Source organism: Tursiops truncatus, chromosome 6 (assembly GCF_011762595.2).
Source record: "Tursiops truncatus isolate mTurTru1 chromosome 6, mTurTru1.mat.Y, whole genome shotgun sequence".
Taxonomy (NCBI): domain Eukaryota; kingdom Metazoa; phylum Chordata; class Mammalia; order Artiodactyla; family Delphinidae; genus Tursiops; species Tursiops truncatus.
Window position 1 is genome coordinate 81,480,223 of NC_047039.1, and position 24,712 is coordinate 81,504,934.

The 24,712-nt window shown below is 47.5% G+C and overlaps 1 protein-coding gene across 2 annotated transcripts in view; it reads left to right on the top strand.

Moving 5' to 3' along the window:
* Positions 1 to 24,712, top strand: part of TMOD1 (tropomodulin 1) — an 88,541-nt gene that overhangs the window by 37,256 nt on the left and 26,573 nt on the right. For both annotated transcript variants that reach the window (XM_073806325.1, XM_033858328.2), the window contains exons 3-7: positions 2,922 to 3,078; positions 10,221 to 10,340; positions 18,192 to 18,281; positions 19,199 to 19,329; positions 21,056 to 21,163. In XM_073806325.1, coding sequence (XP_073662426.1) covers positions 2,922 to 3,078; positions 10,221 to 10,340; positions 18,192 to 18,281; positions 19,199 to 19,329; positions 21,056 to 21,163 — 606 coding nt within the window. The remainder of the gene's footprint in view (positions 1 to 2,921; positions 3,079 to 10,220; positions 10,341 to 18,191; positions 18,282 to 19,198; positions 19,330 to 21,055; positions 21,164 to 24,712) is intronic.

The window sequence follows — 24,712 nt, forward strand, 5'->3', positions numbered from 1 at the left end:
ACTGCTTTCAATAAAGATAAATGAAACTATATTTTAACATGACATCTAAGTAATATTTTTAAAATACATTAAAAACATCTTCACTCCCCTATTAGAATGATATGGGCTTCAGTTTTAACACTGAAATGGTTCTCAATCGGGCGATTTTGCACCCCTACCAGGGATCTCTGGCGATATTTGGAGACATTTTGGCTGTCACAGCTTAGGAGGGGGGTGGTGCTACCAGCATCCATTAGACAGAGGACAGAGATGCTGCTAGCCAGCCACGAATGCACAGAACAAGCCACATGACAAGGGATCATCCAGCCCCAAATACCTCTCGTGCTGACATTGAAAACCCTACTTTCCCCGCCCCCAGTTTTATTGAGATATAATTGGCATACAGCATGGTAGACGTTTAAGGTGTACAGCATAAAGACTTGACTTACATACATCATGAAATGATTACCAGTTTAGTGACCATCCATTATCTCATGTATATACAAAAAAAGAAAAAAATGTGAAAAACCCTACTTTGAATCAGTGGCCTCTATCAGATCTATTCAAAACGAGATGTGAGTTTGCAAACCCTTTTCCCCTCAGTTACAGCATCATGGGTTTCTCCCATCACAATACCGAGCCTTTCGGAAGGCAGAATGTGCCCCAGCACCTCACTGCCATCAAAATCCTTTATGGTGACAAAAATCTCTCAGGTCTTCCCTGTGGGGATCATTGGGAAAGCACTTGCTTTCCATGCTTAATTCATTTTATATTTGTATGTGTTCCTTTTTTGAATTTTAAGATATATTGGGATAACACATCCCCTGTCCAACATACATATTTGGGTAACCAACCTCCTGGTATAAGGTATTTTATCTGATTTTAGAACAGCAGCAATAGTCAATAATAATTTATGTGCTCACTGTGTCAGACACTGTGCTAAGCACCCTTCTGCACTATCTAATTTACTTTTCTCAACAATTCTGAGAGAGTGACTGTTATTATTCACATTTTATAGCCAGAGAAACGGAGAAATGGTGAGGCTTGCCCAAGATCATGTTGCTGGAGACATCATTACTCCAAGTCAGGGCTTAAGCCTGGTGTGGGGTAACTGTGACATGCTGGCGTGTCACAAAGAATTTGATTACTTATGATGGGTAATCACAGATGGACATTTGCCGACATTTAGGCTGTGCCCTCACTCAACTGGGCTACGGTAGATGTACTTTCACTGAATGGACACACACTAGTAGCCACAGGAAATCCTGTCTCACCTGGGACATACCTGTGGAAATGTGGCTCATCTGTGGACCATCAGCCATCCTTCATATCACGGTGGACAGTGTCTGAGGACTGCTGCTTAAGGAAAACTAGGGTATCTGTGGCACCACGTATGTCCTTGACACTCATCCACAAATCCGTCACGGCTTGATTTTCTACCTATTGGCCGTCCTCTCATAATGTGCTCCAACTCCCAAATGTCCCTCCTGACTTGTGGCCTAAATGCATTTGCACATACACCAGACCCCCTCTGCGAGCCCCTGTGTGTATCGATCAGTGTGCGAGGCCCTGCTCACCTCAGCTCTCCCGGAGTTGGGCTCACACTCCAGTCTCCTGATCTTGCACCCACCACTCTTAGTGGAACAGCACAGTGGTAAACTATCTTGTAAAAAGAACAAAAAACAAAAAAAAAATCATACTGCAGTCAAACAGTAGCATTTCCCTCCGAAGCTTTGTCCTTCTATGTCCCAGGCACAGAGCTCTCTTCATATAGCTAATAGTATTCCCCTCTCAGAGGGGGCTTTTAGGAAAGGATTTGAAGTGTGAGTGAGTGAGTGAAGATATGCATTTTGCTGGTACAAAGATTGGAGACGGAACGACTCTCCAATTTAGCCATTTTGGGGGTGCAGCAAGAAGTGAGGTGAGATTCTGCTCACATCAGCCTTCCCCATATCCTCCTGACCTCCCCGAATGAAAGGGAGTGGGGAGAGAGCAATGATCTAACTAGAAGATTGCCCTCTTCCCCCAAATCTGAAGAAGGACCCTGGTTTTGGTTCTAGATTGGGGCAAGTCTTTCTTTGCTCTTGGCCTCAGTTTCCTCTTGAAGGGAGCATGTGTACACTGGATGATCTCTAAGCATCCTGGCAACCGTAAACTTCTTTGAGTCTCTACAATACTGAGTTAAAGTGAAGTCCATGTGCTTCAAATCCACCCTGATTAGGAATCTGCTTTAGTAGTGAGCCCACACCTAGAAGCCTGTCCATGTTTGAAGAAGAGAACACAGTGATTGGTTGATGCTATCTTTCTTGAGAGACCCATCTCCACGGGCAACGTTCAAAATATTTAACAGCCAGCATGCATGAGCACGACAGTCAGGAGGGTAGAAAGCAGCTGGTAGGGCCAACCAGGGCTGCAGCCTGAGAGCATGCCTGGCCCTTCCTGCAGTCCTGCCCAGCTTTCTCTGCTTGTTTTTTGGGTCTGCCTCTTCCTGCCTGATTCTGCATCCAGGGCCCTAACTCAAACCCCCTGGGCTGCTTCTCTCCCCAACCACTTTCTGCACAACGGCTGTAAATATCCTCACGCAGCCAAACGCCAACTTAATCCTATTTCTCCCTCAGTAGATGCTCTTGGAGCCCTCCGCTGTGCTCAGCCCCTGGTCAGCTGACCCCTCACCCCCTTGCCTTTAAAACAATGTTAGAGGCTGGGAAACAGGTATGGTTAAGAGACCCGAGTCCTAGCCTAGCTCTGCCCCTGTCTGCCAGTGACCTTGGGCAAGCCTCTGCCCCTCCCGTGTTGTTAGTTTCCTTACAGGTAAATGAGCGACTTAGATTGAGCTCCCCGTTTTTCAGTGATGAGTTTCTGGAGGAATGCAAGTCTTCAGCAGCTGACTGCTCTCTCTCTTTCTCTCTCTCTGTGCACCTGCCCCGCAACTGCCACTGTAGAATGCACTGCTGCCTGCGGGCCTGAGGCAGAAGGATCAGACCACCAAGGCGCCCACGGGCCCCTTTAAAAGGGAGGAGCTCTTGGATCACTTGGAAAAGCAAGCAAAGGAGTTTAAGGACCGAGAAGATCTGGTCCCCTACACAGGGGAGAAGCGAGGTACTGAACAATGTTGCACTTTTGAGTACGTCATTCCCCATGATCATTGAGTGGCAGCTGTATGCCAGGCCCTGTGTTGGGCCAGATGTGACTGGACCTCCTTGCCCTCATCCCTGCCTGGCCCAAAGTCACAAACCCAACTCCAAAAGCATCAGCGCATGGGGTAGATTTAGTGAAGTTTTGGGGTAAACCAGACCCGTAACACTCCCGTAAGTCCCCTTTAACTAGGGTGTCCTGATTATTTTTCATACAAACCTGATACTGTCAAAAGGGAAAGAAGGAACTATTAAAATGGTATCAGGACATGAAGCCCAAACAAGGCCTGTCCCCTCCAAACCAGGAACAAGAGATATCCTGTCTCTACCCTAATTATCCCTTCTTTTTCCCCAAAGTTCCTCTCTCTGGCAGCTGCAGCTTCCTTTCCTTCATCTGCCCCTCTAAGACTCCCTGCCCCAGACTAAGGCAAGCCATCTAGAAGGCTCCGGTGAGCAGAGAGGCACTCCGACTATCCAACTCTTCCAGAACTTCCCCTTCACTCCAAATCATCCTTCTGTCCTCTGGTACCATGCTCACCCTTGCTCACTGCCCTGCTGCCCCACAGGCCTCTTTCTCTTCCCCAAACACTCCAAGCTCTTTCCTACCTCAGGACCTTTGCACGTATGCCCTCTGCATGGAATGCTGGTCCTCTGTCTGCCTCCAAGCTGGCTTCAGGGCTGGCTTCTCTCCTCTGTAAGAGGCGTAATGGTTAGAAGCATAGCCTGGAGTTGGGTCTACTTTGGCTACAGTCTTGGCATTACCCCTTACTAGGCTGTGTGAACTCAAGTACATTTGTTTGTTTGGCCATGCCACATGGCTTACAGGATCTTAGTCCCCGACCAGGGATCTAACCTGTGCCCCCTGCAGTGGAAGTGCAGAGTCTTAACCACTGGACTGCAAGGGAATTCCCGCGAGTACATTTTTAAACCTGCTGTGCCTCCACTTCCTCGTCTGTAAAATGGGGTTGACGAATATTACCAGCCTTCTGAGGGAGTTACGAAGATTGAGTTAAGATCTATATAAAGCACTTAAAACAGCACCCGGTGCATCCTGAATGCTATGTCAATATTAGCTATTATTACCCTTTCGGTCTCAACCGTACTGTCTCCTCTTTCAGGAAAGCCTTTCCGGTCTACACTGTTTAGGACATTCCATCCCTTCAACTCCCCCTTGGTTATTCTCCATCTCGGGAGCCTGTGTGTGTTCTTCAGAGCAATTCTTATTTTATCATTATGTGTTTATTTACACTGGCCTGTAAGCTCCATGAGGCAGGGACTCAGCTGCTTTTGCTTACACAGTTCCCCCAGCACCCAGCACAGGGCCTAGTGTACAGTAGGGCTCAGGAGAGAGGTGTTGAATGAATGAATGAGTTCAAATTAAATATATGCATAATGGATCTTATAGGCTTTTTCCTTCAAATATAAACTCCATGGGTACAAGTACCACATCTATCTAGTTCATCGTTATATCCCTATACCTCAAAAACCCTAGCATGCAGTAGGCACCTAGTAAAGTATTTGTTGACTGAAAGCATTAATTCTAATTAATTAATGGGGTAATTAATTGTCTGTGCTCCACCTCTTCCATTCTCCTCACCCCCGAGAATGTCGACATGATGAGCCAAGGTCTGTGGCATTGATTTCTGTGTCCCTGTTGTAGCACAATGCTGCACAGAGCAGCTGCCTGATAAATAACAAAATGGAAGAGCAAGCAGGTGTGGGCCTTTCAGGGAGGGCTTCTAGCCATCCCAGCGCCTGGAATTGAAGCTCAGGCCAGATTTTACTGAAAACTTGGAAGGTCAGGGAAGCCCAGGAGACATCTGGATTACAGAGCTTTGGAAGAATTGTGTGGTCTGAGGCACCCTGGCGCTGGTGGCAGGGGAAGGGGCCCTTGACCCTAAGGGCTGGGGGTGCCTGGCTGAGAGCGTAGGCACAAGATGGTTTTAAGCAAGGTACTTGTACCATGAGGAGTGATTTCTGTGCAGCAGGTGAAGATGATAAAATCTCTGGATTTCATGGGGCCTTAAAACTCCCACTATCCCCACTACACATGTGAAAAATGGGGAAACTAAGGCTGTGAGAGAGTCAGCAGCAGACCTGAGTGGACAGTTGGTGAGTCATTACTGACATCTGCTCCCTTGTGTGCCCATCCTCCTCCCAGGGGAGGAGCTGGAGATGAGATGGGGGATGGGGAAGGGAATCTGGGTGATATATAAACCAGTCCTGCTTCCCCTTCGCAGAGCGCTGACCTGGCCCCAAGCCGGGAACAGCTCTCCAGACTCCCAAAGCCTGAGTGCCCTCATGAAAAACCAGGCTGACCCAAGGAGGGTAGCTAGAATTTATTCTATTTTCATATTATGACAAGCCTAAAAGGTTTATCATCATCATCACCACCACCAGCATCATCATCATAAAATATTTACATGATGATTGTTGGAGTCCATGTATATTGAATAAATACAGTCTCAACAGAGAGTTGGGGAAGGAGACCTTCCAGCTCTAACAGGCAGACGCAGGGCCGTTCAGTCCAGCTCTACTGAGCACTTGCCCCACGCAGGGCCTAGAGCAAGCCTAGGCTGAGGGGAAATAGCATTTCAGGCACTACAAAACCCAGCAGGTTGTGGTAAGACCCATAAACTGGTACAAAGTCCTGAGGAATTTGGATTTTCCCTCACTCTCACTCAAGTGGGGGAATCAGAATAAAGTTCCATGCAGGGTATTTTCATTATACAGATTTGGCTGCATGTGCTGAAGAAACAAAATAAGAGAGACTTAAAATGGAAGTTTAGTTTTCTTTCACTTAGTAGAGCTGCAGGGTTAGGCATTCCAGGGCTTGTGAGACATCTTCCTTGGCATTAGGAATCAAGACCCTTTCCAGTTTTTCATTCTGCCATCCTTGTAATATATTCTTGTCCTCATGGTCCATCTAGCTGCTGAGGCTCCAGTCATCACACCCACATCCCAACTAGTAAGATGAAGGAAGGGAAAACGTCTGAGTCCCTCTTACAGTGTCTTAGAGCCACCACCCTCATGGAGGCACCTGCTGCAGGGGCATAATAAACCATAGGTTTTAAATATTTACTGAATGTTCATCCTAGTCACTGCATCAGTCATTTTCAGAGTTCATTTTCCTTTTAGCCATTTTGATTTGCTGTTTTCCAGATGCACCTCTGGTGAAGGTTATGATACATTTTCTCCCAGATCATTTTGCTGACTGTTCTGCTTGTATAGTAATTGATCTTTGCTGTAAACTATTTATTTATTTATTTTATAAATTTATTTGTTTATTTTTTGGCTGCGTTGGGTCTTCATTGCTTCACGCGGGCTTTCTCTAGTTGTGGCGAGCAGGGGCTGCTCTTCGTTGTGGTGCACGGGCTTCTCCTTGCGGTGGCTTCTCTTGTTGTGGAGCACGGGCTCTAGGCATGCAGCCTTCAGAAGTTGTGGCACACAGGCTCAGTCGTGTGGCTTGCAGGCTCTAGAGCGCAGGCTCAGTAGTTGTGGTGCACAGGCTTAGTTGCTCTGTGGCATGTGGGATCTTCCTGGACCGGGGCCTGAACCCGTGTCCCCTGCACTGGCAGGCGGATTCTTAACCACTGCACCACCAGGGAAGCCCCTGTAAACAATCTAAATAACTAAACAAAGTAATACTCTCTGCAGAGAGGTAGGCACTGATCCCATTTTAGTGAATATCCTTCTGAACATTGCTCTTCCCACCCCTCCCCACCTCTGGTCCAAGTCACTGTCATCTCTCATGTGGACTTTTGAAGGAGCCTCCTAACCATCTCCTGGCTTCCATCCTGGCCCCAATGCAGGTTATTCTCAATCAGTAGCCAAAATGAGCAGGTTTTTAAAAATTGAAGTAAAATTCACATAACATAACATTAAGTATTTTCAAGTGAACAATTCAGTGGCATTTAGTACACACACAGTGTTGTGCAACTACCATCTCTATCTAGATCCAAAACATTTTCATCACTGCAAAATAAAACCCTGTACCCAATAAGCAGTTACTCCCCACGCCCCTCGCTCCCAACCCCTGGCAACCACCAGTCTGTTTCTATGGATTTACCTATTCCGGATATCTCCTATAAATTAAATCATATAATATGTGACTTTGCGTGTCTGGCTTCTTTCACTTAGAATATTATTTTCGAGACTCATTCATTCCCTTTCATTACTGAATAATATTCCACAATTTGTCTATTGACAAACATTTTGGTTGTTTCCACTTTTTGGCTGTTGTGGTTAGTGGTGCTGTGAATATTCCTATACAAGTATTTGTCTGGGTAACTTTTACGTATATACCTAGGAGTGGAATTGCTGGATCATATGGTAATTCTGTGTTTAATTTTTTGAAGAACTGCCGAACAGTTTTCCCAAGCAACTGCACCCTTTTACATTCCCATCAGCAATATATGAGGGTTCCAATTTCTCCACATCCTTGCCAACATTTGTTATTTTCCATTTTGGTTTTTGGTTTATGTTATAGCCATTATCATGGTCGTGAAGTGGTATCTCATTGTGGTTTTGATTTGCATTTGTCTAATGACCAATGACGTTGAGCATCTTGTCATGTGCTTGGCCATCTGTATGGTTGACTCTCCATATCTGCAGGTTCCATATCCGTGGATTCACTCAACTGGGGATCAAAAATATTCAGAAAAATTCCACACAGTTTAAAAAGGCAAAACTTGAATTTGCCGCGCACTGGCAACTATTTACATAGAATTCACATCATATTAGGTATTATACGTAACCGAGAGATGATCTAAAGTATACAGGAGGATGTGTGTAGGTTATATGCAAATACTATACCATTTTATATAAGGGACTTGAGCATCCAATCCCCCTCAGATACCTAGAGGCAATTGTATATCCTCTTTGGAGAAATGTCTTTAAGTCCTTTGCCCATTTTTAAATTGGGTTGTTTTTCTTTTTGTTGTTGAGTTGTAAAAGTTCTTTATATATTCTGAATACTAGACCCTATCAGGTGTATGATTTGTAAATATTTTCTCCTCTTCTGTATGTTATCTTTCCACTTTCTTGATAATGTCCTTTGATACACAAAAGTTTTATTTTGGTTAAGTTCAATTGATCTGTTTCTCTTTAGTTGCTTATTCTTTTGTTGTCATATCTAGGAGTACTTTGCCAAATCTAAGGTCATAAAGATTTACACTTATGTTTTCTTCTAAGAATTTTATAATTTTAGGTATTATATTTAAATCATTGGTCCATTTCCCGTTGGTTTTTGTGTATGGTATGAGATAGGGGTCCAGCTTTATCTTTCTGCATGTGGATATCCAGTTGTCCCACACCACTTCTTGAAGAAACTATTCTTTCCCCATTCAATGGATTTGGCACCCTTGTCAAAAATCAATTTGCCATAGATGTATAGGTTTATTTCTGGACTCTCAATTCTATTCCATTTTTTTATATGTCTATCCTTATGTCAGTGTCACACTGTTTAACTTTGTAGTAAGTTTTGAAATCAGGAAGTCTGAGTCCTCCAACTTTGTTTTTTATCAACATTGTTTTGGTTATTTGGAGCCCCTTACAATTCCATATGAATTTGAGGACTGGCTTTTCCATTTCCAAAATAAAGGAGGAGGACCACTGGAATTTTGATAAGGATGGCGTTGAATCTGTAGATTGCTTTGGGCAATATTGCCATTTTAATATTGTCTTCCAATCCATGAACTTGGGATATCTTTCTGTTTATTTAGGTCTTCTTTCATTTCTTTCAACAATGTTTTATAGTGTTCCATGCACAAGTCTTTCACCTCCTTGGTTAAATTTATTCCTACATATTTTATTCTTTTGGATTGTATTGTAGATGAAATTATTTTCCTAATTTCCCTCTCAGATTGTTATTTGCTGGTGTACCCCACTTATTTGTATATGTTAACCTTGTACCCTGTATTTTTTTGTGTGTGTGGAACATTTTCTGCATATAACATCATGTCATCTGCGAACAGAGATCATTTTACTTCTTCCTTTCCAGTCTGGATGCCATGTATTTCTTTTTCTTGTCCATTTGCTCTGACTAGAACTTTCAATACACAATTGGGTAGGAGCAATGAAAGCAGGCATCCTTGTCTTGTCGCTGGTCTGAGGAGCTCATTTCCTCACTCTGTCAGGGCCCAGCTCACAGGTCATCTTCCCTGACCACGCTACCCAAGATAGCAGAGCCCACCTCACCCACACCCGACCCTGGAACTTCCTAGTCTTTTGCTTGGCTTTATTTTCCTTTGTGATTCTTAGTACTCTCTGGTATCTTTACGTTTGTTTATTATCTGTCTTCTTTCACTAAACTGTACACTGTTCACTGCTGTCCCCCTAGCGCCAAGAAAGGTGCTGGGCACATAGGAAGTATTCAGTAAATATGTGTTGCATGGATAAATATATATTGATATATGTGCAATTTTCATAAATGGAATTAAATAATTCATGCTATTTTGTACACTTGCTTTTTCACACAAGATTTTGTCTTGGGCATTTTCCTTTCATAGTAAGTAGAGATCTCCACCATCCTTTATCATAATAACTGCTAGAACACCATCGTGGGGATGCCCCATAATTTCTTTAACAATCCCTCTTGGTGCACACTGCAGCGACCGACCGACCTCTTTGCTCTCTCGTTCAATTATGAGTCTGACACTGTAAAAATATAGTGTCCCAAGAGACATTATATTTTCTCCCTATGCCTCTTTTAATAATCTGAGTATATTTTATTTATTTGGTTTAGAAATGTTTCTAAATTTTTCTCTCATACCAGAACGCTTGTTTAGAGTATTCCAGACCCTGGCATTTTATTATATATTTCTTTTGTATCTTTTCCTACTTACAGATTGTTAAAATTAATAACCACTGTTTTCAGTAGTGAGCAGTCTCCCTTGACCAAGTTATAAAGTTCTTCTTTTCAAACATGCAGGGTGCTTTGTTGGAGATCTCTGACTCCCTTTCTTTGGACAAGTTTGGCACCGGGTCCCCAGAGGGAGAAGTTCTAATGGAATCTCGGCATCGAGGGATCCACAGGGCTTTGGGACGATCCACCCAGGGCCCCAGTGCAGTTGCACTCCCTGTAACGGGCACCCCGTGTGTTTTCAGGAAAAGTCTGGGTTCCCAAGCAGAAGCCGATGGACCCCGTGCTGGAAAGTGTGACACTGGAGCCAGAGCTGGAGGAGGCCCTGGCAAATGCCTCGGATGCGGAACTCTGTGACATCGCAGGTAAGAGGCGTTCCTGATGCTTCCCCACGTCCTCCAAAAGCATTTGACCCACGTCTGCAGGCGAGCCTTGGATGGTTTATTTCAACATAAACACCCTCTGTGTTTCTAACAAGGACTAGAGCAGATAGAACTCTATTATTAAAAACCGAAATGAGTAAAATGGAGATAAAACCAAAACCCTTCCCACCACGGAGCCAGCTGTTGCTGCCATGAGACCCCATCCCAGAGGGTTGTGCAAGGCAGCCGGGGCCCTTCACCAGCCACGGCATCAAATCCTGCTCAGGCCGCCTGGGAAGAGAGGATAGAGGGGGGAAGACAGAGGGCTGCCGGCATCTCAGGTCCAGGAGGCTCACAGAGGGCTGGAGCAAGTCATCTGATTTTCCCATTTTGCACAGCTCGGAGAGCCGGGCTTGGAGGCGATCACCCCATATCTCATATTTGTACGACACCCTCCATCTTCATGTGTGTTTCCATGTGATCTTCACAAACAGCCCCTAAAACTCCAGAAGGTGGCCTGATATCCAGAGCTTTTTGCCACCTGCTCTTTCCCCCTTTTTACTGTCTGGTCCCTGTCCCACTCGCCCATGTCCCTTCCCCACGGGGGGTCAGGCTCTGGCCACAGTGTGCCCACCACCATGCTGTGCTCCCTGGCCCAGTGAGGTAGCTGGTCTTTTTCTTTTGCAGCCTTGGGGGCTACTAACCCTCACCCAGATGATGACAGGAGTGTGGATGGGGTAGGGAGAGACTCAAGGCAAGTGGGAAGGGGAGAGGGAAGACAGGGTCAACTGTGAGGTCAAGGGAGGAGCCCAGACCTGGCTCCAGAGACTAAGTGGACGTTGGTGCCATTAATGACGGGGCGTTAGTCTGCTCAGGCTGCCCTAACGAAATACCACAGGCTGGTGCCTTAAATAACAGAAATGTATTTTCTCAATAGTTCTGGAGGTTGGATGTCCAAGATCAAGGTGTCCATAGTCTTGGTTTCCTCTGAGCCCTCTCTCCTTGATTCCAGATGACCGTATCTCATGGTGTCCCTCTGTGCATGTGTCCCCTTGTGTCCCTTTGTGTGTCCTAATCTCCTTCTTGTAAGTACACCAGACAGATTGGATTAGGACCCACCCTAACAGGCTCACTGACACTTAATCACTTCTTTAAAGACCTTATCTCCAAATATAGTTACAGATTCTAAGGTACTAGAAATTACTTTATTCAACATATTGGAGGGACAAATCAGGACAAAATCAACAATTTTGGAGGGACACAGTTCAACCATAACAGTGGGGAGGAGAAGGTGTAGGGGAAATACGGAGTTCAGTTTGGGACCTTTAGAGTTCAGGGTGCCTGTGGGCCACCCAATCAAGGGCAGTTGTACATGAAAGGCTTTATTTTTAAAATTATTCATTTATTTATTTATTTTTCGCTGCGTTGAGTCTTCGTTGCTGTGCGCGGGCTTTCTCTAGTTGCAGCAAGCGGGGGCTACTCTTCGTTGCGGTGCGTGGGCTTCTCACTGCGGTGGCTTCACTTGTTGCAGAGCACAGGCTCTAGGCACGCGGGCTTCAGTAGTTGTGGCTCGCGGGCTCTAGAGTGCAGGCTCAGTAGCTGTGGCGCACGGGCTTAGTTACTCCACAGCATGTGGGATCTTCCCGAACCAGGGATTGAACCCATGTCCCCTGCATTGGCAGGTGGATTCTTAACCACTGCGCCACCAGGGGAGTCCCTACATGAAAGTCTTGAGTTCTGCAAGGGGTCCACGCTGGAGATAGAGAGGTGGGTGTCATTAGCATCATCAAGTTCCAGGCAGAGGTCCTGGCCTGGCAGTAGTGGGGACCCGGGGCTCTGGAGGCAAGGGCCCTGGCCGAGGTAGAAGCCTTTGGGAGAGGAGTGGAAATGGGGTGAACATAGCCACAGTGGAGGCCAGGTAGCCACACATGGGCTGGGAACCAACGGCCAAATCAAGATGGGCAGAGCCTAACGCAAGAGCTAGGGAGACAGAATGAGGGTTCAGGGCTGGCCGGGAGACTCAGGGGTGAAGCCAGAGGCCAGGTGAGCCCGCCAGTGCCAGGAAACTCAGCCGGCCGCAGTGTCTTCTGCTTCTCACGTCCTCCTGCTTCTCGTGGGTGTTGTGCACCAGTCCTGATGACATGCTTAGGAAAGAGGAAGAAGGGGCACCAAAGCCAGGTTGCGGGGCCTAAGGAGTGAAAAAGGAGAGCCAATGTGCAGACCCTCGGTCCAGACAACCCTTTCCTAAGGAGGCAGAACATTTGGGAAAGGACAAAGGGCAGTGGCTTAAAGGGTGTCAGGGCTGAGAGAGAAAGGCGTTCATTTTCACTATGAAGTACACAGCAGTGAGGAGGTCACCTGGGTGGACATGGAGCACTTAGCTCAGGATACTCAGCTGGTTTGCTCGTCAGAAACCACACAACGTGCATTAGGTCCACATTAGGCTCGGGTGTTTTGACGGAACTGTCTCCCTGATGCGGGGTCCCCTTGAGTTCCGGTTAATCTGTGCAGCTGGGCGGTGGGTGAGTGACATGGTTGTCCAGCATCTCCACACTGACTCACCCCAAGGGCTGTTTTTATCCTGGTCCTTCTCGATCACCCTCCATGACGTCACTCCCCTTGTTAGGCAGCCCAGAGGGATTATCAAATGACTCTGCTGTCAGTGCCAAAACAGGGCTGCAATGTTGTGCTGAATTTCTGGGTTGATATCTTGAAACTATTCCTCTTTATTTGTGTTGGCGTGACTAATTATTAGTATCTGTGCATGATACCATACGCTTCCGCTGTCCGGAAAGGGGAGGGGTGCTGCGAGGCGACACCAGTGTTCACTGGCTAACCTTGGACACGTGTCACTGTATGTCAGCCGTTTGCAAGGTGGCAGTGGAAGGAGGCACGGAACATTTGTTGGCCACCTATGTCCCAGCTGCTGTGGGAGCTGTTTTCCATACCTTGCTGCATTTCTTGACCACAGCAATCCTATGAAGTGAGTTTTATTGATGTCCCCATTTTATAGAGAGGGGAAGTCGGCACAGTGAGGTTATCCTTGCCCACGGGGTTTGAACCCAGGCAGCTTGGTCCCACTCACAGCATCAGCACCCAGCACAACCTGGATAAAGCCCTGCAGGGTAGGGGAATGGAAACAGAGTGGTGAGAGGGGGTGCATGGCAGAGTCTCACAGAGTCGGCCTGGGGAGGATGGGGCCGAATTAGGAAAGTCTCTGGATGTCGTGCAAAAACATTGACACCCGTGCCTGGGGGAGTGTTGGAAGAGGCCGGATGAAAGCAGGGGCTTGGGCAGAGAGGCGGCGGTGTTCGGAGGACGAGGGGATGTAGGAGGCAGGCCCCAGGTAAGGCCAAGGGCTGAGGTGGACTGCGTCTGGAACGTGGCTCCGAGAGACCAGCTGTTCCTAGAGCTGGGTCAGAGGCCAAGAGGCTGAGATGACGAGACGTCGGCAGGCTTTCTGGCCTGAGGCATCAGAAAACAGAGCTGGGTGCCTGCAAGGATGCAAGGAATCAGTCAGTTTGAGAGACGGAGGCGCTGGAGGCAGGACATCTTGTCAGAGTGCTGGGTGTGTTGGGGGGAGTAGCTGGAGCCCCGAGTGGATGACTCATTAGGGAAAGAAGAGGAGGGTGCGCTGGGCACAGGGTCTTCAGGTCATCTCTGCTCCCCACAACTCAACTCCCAGGCAGAGCATTTCCATTAACTAAGCCTCCGATTGCTCTGGACCAATCGTAAGAAAGCGGCCCGGTTCCTGCCCTGGAGGAGCTGAGGTTAAACAAACACTGAGGCCAACGTGGAAGGACAAGTGGGAGTGAGTGTCAGAGGGAGAAAGGGCCGAGTGAGGTGGTGGGGCTGCAAGATGAGAGTGGGGACTGAAGCTGAGACGAAAGGAGGAAGAGTAGAGGTGAACTAGGCGGGGAGACGCGTCCCAGTGGAAGAGGGTTCAAGCCCTGGTCCGGGAAGATCCCACGTGCCGCGGAGCAACTAAGCCCGTGCGCCACAACTACTGAGCCCATGTGCCACAACTACTGAAGCCCGCGTGCCTAGAGCCTGTGCTCCACAAGAGAAGCCACTGCAATGAGAAACCCACGCACCACAACGAAGAGTAGCCCCCGCTCGCCACAACTAGAGAAAGCCCACACACAGCAACGAAGACCCAATGCAGCCAAAAATAAATAAATAAAAATAAATAAATTTATTTTTTTAAAAAAGAATGAAGCAGCAAGCAATGTTGATGTGCTCTTTTTCTCTATCACTCACTCCTGGTGACATGGAGTGTGCAGAACCAAGCAAGGATAAAGTCATGATTTGGTGCTTAGGGCGGGAGAGGAAATACTGGCTTCAGAGCCACCAAGCATTCTGCTCAGCAGTGGAGATTTAGCGTGGCCTCTCCCCTTCCTCCTTCCCTCCCCTTTTCCCTCCCTCCTTCCCTCCTTCCTTCTTAGAACTCTAATCTCTGAACTGCAAAGTCGTCTTATTTCTTCTTAGGGCCCCTATTGATATACATTACCTTCTAGAATATACTGTTATCTGTCCTTAGAATTCTGAAGTTGAGGACAAGTTTTAGAACTTTAGACCTGTTGGTGACCTAGTGTGTAGAGGTGTGGGTGGGGACACTAACTTAGAAGCCAGGAGGGTCCTCACCGAACGGTCTTTGACCAACCATTTCCCTCCTGAGCCTGCTGGAAAAGTGGGGACCGACAGTAACTACCCTGGATGCTTGCTGTAAAAATCAAACAGCGTAAGAAGATGAGAAATTGCCATGTGGCTATTAAGTCCCATGTGAAGGTAAGAGATCATCCTTCAAATATAGTCCATTTTACAGGTGAGAACACCGAGGACCCAAAGTAGGAGTGACCTGGACAGGGTTACCCAGCAAATTAGTACCAAGGCCCAGACTGGAGCCCAGGTCTCCTTCCTCCGTCCCCCAGCACTTCCTTGTAACCTTCCTGCCTCTGCCCTCTCTTTCTGGACCATTACAAGAAGCTATTGTCCAAGCACAAAATGCATTTTCCATTTTCCACCTCTCTATACACTCTAAGCAAGACCAGCCAGCCATATGAGGTTACATCTTTCCTACGATTCCAGCAACCTTTCCAAACTGTTTTTGCAAACCTCGAATCCCAGCAGCATCCCAGAACCACCACCAAAGCCGCTCTCTGTATGGGAGCTGGAAGAGAAGGTGACTCCAGGTGATCTGATTCACCTGCTGCTGACGCAGGCTTCAGCTCCCTCCGCCCACAGAAACGCAGCCTAAATTAAAGCCCAGAGAGCTCAAAACAGTGCAGATGCCTCTCTCCTTACCAGTTCTCTTTAGCGATGAGCAGGCAAGTCTAATTTTAGCAGAGAAGACTCTTAGAATGTGAGAAACAGAAGGTACTTTGAGATCATCTTGTCTTGTGGTTTGTAGCTCCCACTAAGCATCAAAAATCATCCAAGGAGATTAAAAATACATCTCCAGAGATTCGAATCAGTTTGTTCAGGAGGAGCACTGGTATTGTCGTAAAGCTCGCGGGTAATTTGTATATGCAGCCATGATTGAGAACCAATGGTCTGGTCTCACCCCTCATTGTACAGAGGAGGCTGAAGCCCAGAGAAGGGAGGGGACTTACCCAAGGTCACACAGCATCAGGGGCAGAGTCAGGGCTGGAACTTGGTTCTCTTGAGTCTTCACTAAAGGCTCGCTGTTGTCTCTCTAACTAGAAATCGTGTCTAATGAAATGGCCAGGGGAATTTTTTTTAATGAGAAAATGTTTACCAAATACCATCTTCTGGAAGAGGTAGAAGAGAGATAATATTCTTCCCTGACCTCCGGAAGCCCACAGTCCAGTAGGGGAAGCATGCATGTACCCAGAGAGCTCTAACACTGTGTTGACTAAGTACTGTGATAAGGACACCAGGTGCTGTGAGAGAGCTACAGAGAGAGAAGGTGGAATCCAGGAGGTCTCCCTGGGGGAGGAAGCATTATTCCAAACTTAAAGGATGGGGAGGTAGAGTTGTTAGATCAAATATAGTATGCTCAGTTGGATCTGAATTTCAGATAAATGATGAATAAGTTTCTAATATAAGAAGGTCTCAAATACTGAATGGGATGTACTTACACTAGAACATTTTTCATTGTTTATCTGAAATTACAGTTTAACTGGGTATCCTGTATTTTTATTTGCTAAATCTCAAAACTCTCCTGGGGGGCATTTCAGCAGTGGGCAGTGCAGATGGAGAGAGGATTGCCAGCAGACAGGCAGCATTGGCAGAAGCAGGAGCATCTACTGAGCAGTGACCGTTTGTGTCGCCGGAGCAGAAAGGGCGTGGGCAAAGGCCAAGGCTATTGAAGCAGGGCCAGCCCCGGGGAGGGCCAGTGAAGCCAGACTCTGGAGTCACAAGGCACCGTCCTCATGGTCCTGCACACCCATCCTTCCCCTCTAGTCAGTGCTCCACATTCAGCCTGATAACAGTCACAGAACTTGAGTCAGACCATCTCACTCCCTGCTCAGGCCACGCCTAGAAAAAGACATCTGAGCTCCTTACCTGGACCTAGAAGACCCTGTAGGATGTGGCCTTGCCTATTTGAATAAAATCTACTCCAAAGGGTTGTTGTGAAGATTAAGGGGGATGGCATTAGGCAGTGTTCTCAACCTCGGCTGCCCGGTGAAACCACCTGGGGAGCTTTAAAAAAGGCAGATGCCTGGCCCCAGCCCAGGGATTGTGGTTTAATTGGTCTGGGGGAGTCCTGGGCATCAGGAGTTTCAAAAGAGTCCCAGTGATTCTGATGCACAACCCGACTGAGTGTCACTGATGTACAGTGTACTCTCTAGCCCGACATAAGCATTTGGTGAGGACGTGTTGCCCTCTGCCACATGTCCAACTTCATCTCTATCCATCTTCAGCTTCCCCCTCCCTCCCTGGCCTTCCACTCCCCAAGCCTAGGGCTTCCCACCCACCATCCCTCTGCCCAGAATGTTCTACCTCCTTTCTCTTAACTTGGCCAACATCTATATTCATCTCTCTCATCCCAAGTTTCTCTGTTCTCTTCTCCCAGAACACACTGAACTTTTTCTTTACAACACTTAGCATACTCTGCACTTACGTTTTTAATTGTGTGGGTACCTGCTTAGTTTCTCATTCCCAGCAGACTATAACCTACGTGGCAGAGCCCCTGTCTTTCTTGTTCCTCACCGTCCCCACCCCCCTGGAGCTGGACACATGATGCTGGCACTCGGTAAATGTCGAACAAATGAATGGATCAAAGAATGACTGATCACGGGGGGATGTGGTTAGGTTTGCCTTTCCAGAGAGATCTTTCTGGCTGCTCTGTGCTGAATGCTGGTGGGGGAAGATAGGAGGAGACTGAGGCCAGAGTACCAGTGATTCCACAGCTGTGATAATACAGGCGAGAACTGATAGGGCCTTAACACGGACAGAGGTGATGGAGTGCGAGGTGGGACAGATGAGAGGCTCTGTATAGGAGGGTGAGGATTTAGGGGAAGGGCTGCCATGTGACTGAGGGTCTACCCCGAGGGACAGGCAGGATGACCAGATGGAACGTGAGCCAAAGGAAGAGGCTGTTGTCGGGAAAGAGGAGTTCCGTTTTGGCCAAGTTGGGTTGGACGTGCCAGTGGGACATCAGAGGGGCATCTAGGAATCTGAGGCCAGGGACAGAGAAACCTAGGCTGGGGATGGAGATTCGAGAGTCATGTCAATAGAGGCAAGAGTAAAAACCAAATAAAATTTAAAAATTTACGTGCAAGTGTTTCTTGCCATTTCTGTGAGCAAAACTTCCTGGGGCATGGAATGTCCGTGCCCAGAAGCCTCTCTGTCTGAGAGGCGCGTCATGGGCCCTTCGTGTCCCCGCAGCTATCCTGGGCATGCACACGCTCATGAGCAACCAGCAGTACTACCAGGCCTTGGGCAGCAGCTCCATCGTGAACAAGGAGGGACTCAACAGTGAGTACGGGCACCCCTCCCTGCCCCCAGCGAGGGCACCTTGGAAGTGAGGGGTCCTCCCACGTCTTGCTGCCTCTGCCCGCTCTCTGGCTCACTGCAGAAGATTTCGAATTCTATAAAGCCAAATCTATCCACTTTTTCCTTTTACTCTCCTGGGATTTTGTGACGTATTTACGAAGACCCTCCCCATCCCAGTATTAACAAAACGTCCTCCTGTATTTTCTTCTGTAAGTCTTAGAGGTTTACTTCTTATATTCAACTTCTTAATCCTCCTAGAGTTCCTGTTTGTGTGTGGTGTGAGATGAGATTGAACTTTCATTTTTTTAAATCAATATCCTGCTGTCCCAACACCACTCTGTGTAAAGTTCATCCTTTCACCTCTGGTTTGGAACTCCACCTTGATCATAAATGTCCATGTGTCCACTTGGGTCTGTCTCCGGATGCCTCTCCTGCCCCACGAGTCTCCTTGTCCTTTCCTGTGCCAATATTGCATTGTCTGAATTGCTCTGCTGCATTGTTCCAAGCTGGCATTTTGGCCCCAAAGAGAAACGAGGGCACCCAACGCGCAATTATCCCTCCCTCTGGAAGGCCTACACATTTCCTTCCCATCCAGGCTTCATTTTACCCTCACAAGAGCCCACTGGGTAGAACGACTCGTTCACATTCTACAGATGAGGACACCGAGGTTCAGACGGTTTAGCGAATTCACCCAGTTGTTGCAGGACGGCAGAGGCAGAGTCCAAGTAGGGCCCAGACTCCTGGCCCCGCCCATTGCCCGCCCCCATCCCCCATAGCCCCTGAGATGCCCAGCCTTCCGTGTCCCTGAGCTCTGCTGCCGCTTCCTTCCGGTGTCCTTATGTCGAGGGAGAGTGACGCCCCGTCTCTGTGAGCCACCCGCCTGTTGTCGGTCACTCTAGGTGTGATCAAACCTACACAATACAAGCCTGTGCCTGATGAAGAACCAAACGCAACAGACTTGGATGAAACGCTGGAGCGGATAAAGAGCAACGACCCCAAACTTGAAGAGGTCAACCTCAACAACATCCGGGTGAGGTTAACCCCTTTCACTCCACTTGCCCTGCTGGGGGGAGGCAGGGAAGCCATGTCTAGTGCCACCCAGACCCAGATGGCCCGGGCCTGGCTGTGCGGAGACAGCAGGGTCCTGCTTGGACTCTGGACGCTTCTGGATCAGGAATAGAGACAGAAGCTTTCGGAGGGAGGATAGTGTAAACTAGCACAGCCCATGGTCCTGGTTTCTTCTGGGGACTGACATCAGACCCAGATGTTCACCACAGGCCAACCCAGCTTCGGCTCTGGAAACCCGCCACCCTATTCAAAACACTGAGAGCTTCTCTGAGATAAAATCGTGAGTCAGACACATACGGCCGCATGGGATCCCGAGGCTGGAAAAGCCCAGGGCCCACCAGGTTCATGGGGTAACCAAGCCCGGGGAGGGACCTAGCCCTGAACCAGTGTAGCTGCACACATTCAGCCTCATTCTGCAACCTTAGAAGGGAGCTGTCAGCCCAAATGTCCAAAGACATATTCCAAGCCGTCGGCCCACACCTCTCCAGACCTTTCCTGTGTGACCACTAAGGGCAGAGCGGGGACGGATGGACAGGCAGTCCTACCCTGGACAGGCTGCAGGAGGAATTCAGAAGCAGGCCCAGCTGCCTGCCCACCTGCTCAGCCCAGGGACCAGAGGGATTAGTTCTCGGGGGGTGTGGATGTAAAATAAGAAGTGGGCCCCTCACTCCCCGGCTCCCCTTTCCTTTCTTCTCCACTTTCTTTTAAGTGGCTGCCAGCCCCACGGCACGATCAGATCGGAAACCTGCGCCCGCAGTGTTCTCCTGCACCTGGCCTTCCCCTGCTCTGCTCCCACGGGGGCTAAAGTGACACTCTGAAATAAGAGATCCGTTCAAACACAGCCAGGCTCTCTCTCTCGGGCGCCTCCGCTGTCTGCCGTGTGCACAGTGGGAGACGCTGGCACAATTCAGAGCCGTGCACCCTGGCAGTGTGTACCAGGAGGCATGGGGGTGTGGAACCTGGCCACGGCCCTGTGTCTTCACCGTGAGGCCTCAGGCAAGGGCTTGGCCCTCTGCAGGCCTCAGTTTCCCCTCTGCACGTGAGGCAGTTGGACTAGGTCAGTGGTTTTCACTTGAGGAGATTAAAAAATAAATACATGCCAATGCCCGGTCCCTCTCCCCGCAGAGTCTGATCTTATTGGTCCGGGGCAGGCCTGTGCATCAGCACTTTGTGAAAGTTCCCCAGGCACCTCTGATGTGTGGCAGGGCTGAGATCCCCTGGGACAGATGTCTCTTAAAGATCATCTAGGGCCATGCCACACCTTAGTTTTCCAGAAACAAACCCAGAGAGGAGCAGAGACTTCCCCAGCGTCACACAGTGAGTCAGAAACATTGCCAGTGCTGGGGCGGAGGCCTCTCCCACACCCCCAGACCTGAGCTCTCACCACAGCACTCTTCTGCATCCTTTGCTTGATGTATTCCTCCTCCTCCGGTCTCCACGTGTACAAAGAGACAATTACAGGTCCTATTTGAAATTTTCAGGGAGGATTTTCTCAATCTGTTCACCCAAAAGTTCTCCTCCAATCTCAGCCATTTGGGGCAAAGCAGGAACCCTTTGCCCATTCAGCTTTTTGGTCAGAGACTTGCAGGGAATCAGGTTGCACGTGTGAGAGAACTGCTGCCCCCATCTCTCTGCCCTACCCGCCCCTGACAGGGGCTGCTGGTCACTGCTTGCCTTTCTCTCTGCAGAATATCCCCATACCCACTCTCAAGGCGTATGCAGAAGCCCTGAAAGAGAACTCGTATGTGAAGAAGTTCAGCATCGTGGGGACACGGAGCAATGACCCCGTGGCATTTGTATGTACCTTTCTGATCTGCTGCATTGAGAGTGGGAGGCATAGAAACAGGAAGGTTGACGTTTGTAGCCTCAGGACTGGCCATGTGCCACTGATGAAGAACCCTGTGTGGTGTGGTGTGGTGTGGTGTGATGTGGTGAAAGGCACTGGGCTAGGAGCCAGGAGAGGACATGGACAGAACAGCCATTACCCGGGCACCATCTGTACATTATCCTCCATGGTGCTTAATCTCCATGACCACCCCTGATCCCAGAGGTGCAGGGCTCCCCACTTTACAGATGAAGAACCTGAGGTAAAGGGAGCTCAGGCAACTTGCTTTGTCCAAAGTTGCACAGCAAGTGAGAGGTGGAGCTGAGATTTAAAAACGAGTCAAATGTTCCCTAAAGCCAACTCTCTCACCACTCAGCATGTCATGAGTAGACAAGGGTCCACCCCTCCCTGGTCCTCAGTTTCTCCATATCTAAAAATTATTGTCTTCATCAATGGTTCCCAATGACCAATTTTATTTGTTTTTTACCTATGTCTTAAAGATATTGCTGATTAGATTAAATTGTACTTATTATAAAGTAGCCATCAATTCGTTTTTAGAAAAAAGAAAAACATTCAACACATATTTATGGAGTCTGTCTGTGCCCAGCAGTGAATTAGGCTCTGAGAATACAACTGTGACCAAGACAGTCATAGCTCCCACTTTCATGAATATAATGGCCCATCCAGCCATGCAGACAGCTAAAGGATAACAGTACAGCGTGACTACTACAATACTAATAGCGGGTAAAAAGGTACAGGGATTAGCTTACCAGGCATGGTAATTAACCATTTAGTAGCAATCACTTTGTTGATATCCACCAAATAACTTGCTGGGATTTCGATTGAGATTGCATTGAATCTATATCAAAATGGGAAGAACTGATATCTTGACAATACTGAGTTTTCTTGTACATGAACATGGAATATACCTCCATTTATTTAGTTCTTTTTAAATTTCATACATCAGAGTTTTTTAGTTGTGCTCATATAGATCTTGTACATATTTTGTTAGCTTTATACCTAAGTATTTCATTGTTTGGGGTGCTAATATAAATGGTATTATGTTTTTTTTTATTATTATTTATGGTTGGCTGCATTGGGTCTTCGTTGCTGCGTGAGGGCTTTCTCTAGTTGCAGTGGGCGGGGGCTGCTCTTCATTATGGTGCATGGGCTTCTCATTGCGGTGGCTTCTCTTGTTGCCGAGCACGGGCTCTAGGCGCACGGGCTTCAGTAGCTGTGGCACGTGGGCTCAGTAGCTGTGGCTCACGGGCTCTAGAGCGCAGGCTAGGTAGTTGTGGTGCATGGGCTTAGTTGCTCCATGGCATGTGGGATCTTCCAAGACCAGGGCTCGAACCCATGTCCCCTGCAGTGGCAGGTGGATTCTTAACCACGGTGCCACCAGGGAAGTCCCTAACTGTAGATTTTTTTTGTAGATATTCTTTATCAACTTACGGAAATTGCCCTCTATTCCTAGTTTACTGAGAGTTTTTATCATGCATGGATGTTGGATGTTGTCAAATGCTTTTTTTATCATCTATCGAAATGACTATTTTGCTTTTTTAGCTTGTTGATGTGATGAATTATATGAATTGATTTTCCAGTGTTGAACCAGCCTTGTATACCTGGGATAAATCCCACTTGGTCATAGTTCAACATACTTTTGAATTTATCTTGAGATTTCTTCTTTGACCCATGTGTTGTTTAGAAGTGTGTTGTTTCATCTCCATGTATTTGGGAATTTTCTAGTTACCTTTCCGTTATTCACTTCTAGTTTGATTCCATTGTGGTCTGAGAGCAGACATTGTATGATTTCTATTCTTTTAAATTTGTTAGGATGTGTTTTACGGCCCAGAATGTGGTCTGCCTTGGTGAATGTTCCATGTGCACACAAGAAGAATGTGTTTTCTGCTCTTGTTGGATGGTAGTCTATAAATATCAATTATATCTAGTCGATTGACAGTGTCGTTGAGTTCAGTTATGTCTTTCCTGATCTTTGGCCTGCTGGATCTGTCCATATCCATAGAGGGGTATTGAAGTCTCCTACTATGATAGTGGATTCATCTATCTCTCTTTGCAATTCTATTAGTTTTTACCTCATATAGTTTGATGCTCTGTCATAAGGCAGGCACTCATTAAGGTTGTTACGTCTTCTTGGATAATTGACCCCTTTATCGTTATATTCTACCCTTCTTTTTTTTTTACATCTTTATTGGAGTATAATTGCTTTACAATGGTGTGTTAGTTTCTGCTTTATAACAAAGTGAATCAGTTATACATATACATATGTTCCCATATCTCTTCCCTCTTGCATCTCCCTCCCTCCCACCGTCCCTATCCCACCCCTCCAGGCGGTCACAAAGCACAGAGCTGATCTCCCTGTGCTATGCGGCTGCTTCCCACTAGCTATCTACCTTACGTTTGGTAGTGTATATATGTCCATGCCTCTTTCTCGCTTTGTCACAGCTTACCCTTCCCCCTCCCCATATCCTCAAGTCCATTCTCTAGTAGGTCTGTGTCTTTATTCCTGTCATACCCCTAGGTTCTTCATGACATTTTTTTTCTTAAATTCCATATATATGTGTTAGCATACGGTATTTGTCTTTCTCTTTCTGACTTACTTCACTCTGTATGACAGACTCTAGGTCTATCCACCTCATTACAAATAGCTCAATTTCATTTCTTTTTATGGCTGAGTAATATTCCATTGTATATATGTGCCACATCTTCTTTATCCATTCATCCGATGATGGACACTTAGGTTGTTTCCATCTCCAGGCTATTGTAAATAGAGCTGCAGTGAACATTTTGGTACATGACTCTTTTTGAATTATGGTTTTCTCAGGGTACTACCCTTCTTTATCCCTAATAACTTTCCTTGCTTTGAAGTCCATTCATAGCCATCAATTATTTTCTGATCTTTAAAATACATAGGACATTTCCTTTGATGTCTTTGAAGTGATGGAAGTGGCTCATAGTCTCTCACTGCTGCCAGTGGAGAACCTCTAGATAGATGTCCTCTGACCTCAGGACATCTTGGTAGATCCTGAGTTTGCCCACAGAGAAACAGCTGGCAAAGCCACATGCCCTGTCCACTGCTATGTCATGGATCAGAAACTACACCTGTGCATGCTGGCACTCAGCTCAGCTCCACGAATGTTTGTGGGGAATTGACCCCGTGCCAGGCGAACAGCTGATGTCAGCCCCTTCACACCAGGATACCCATTGCTGAATATGAAAATACTTCCGGAACAATTGGTAAATAGGCTTCCAGAGCTCTGCTAGTGCCCCCGCTGCCTGCCCCAGCTCTTCTCCTGCCCGTTCCTCCACTCTGCTCCAGCAAACAAAGAGGTGACACCTGGCATGACAGTGCCTCCAGGACCAGCTCAGCCACTAGTATGTCTACCTGGATTGGCCCGGTGCACTGACATACTGGTTGTTAAATTTTTTGATTATCAGGCCAGGCCTTTCCTGGGGAGTAAGAAGGGTGCTGTGGAGCGGGCACAGACTCAGTCCCTCCCCT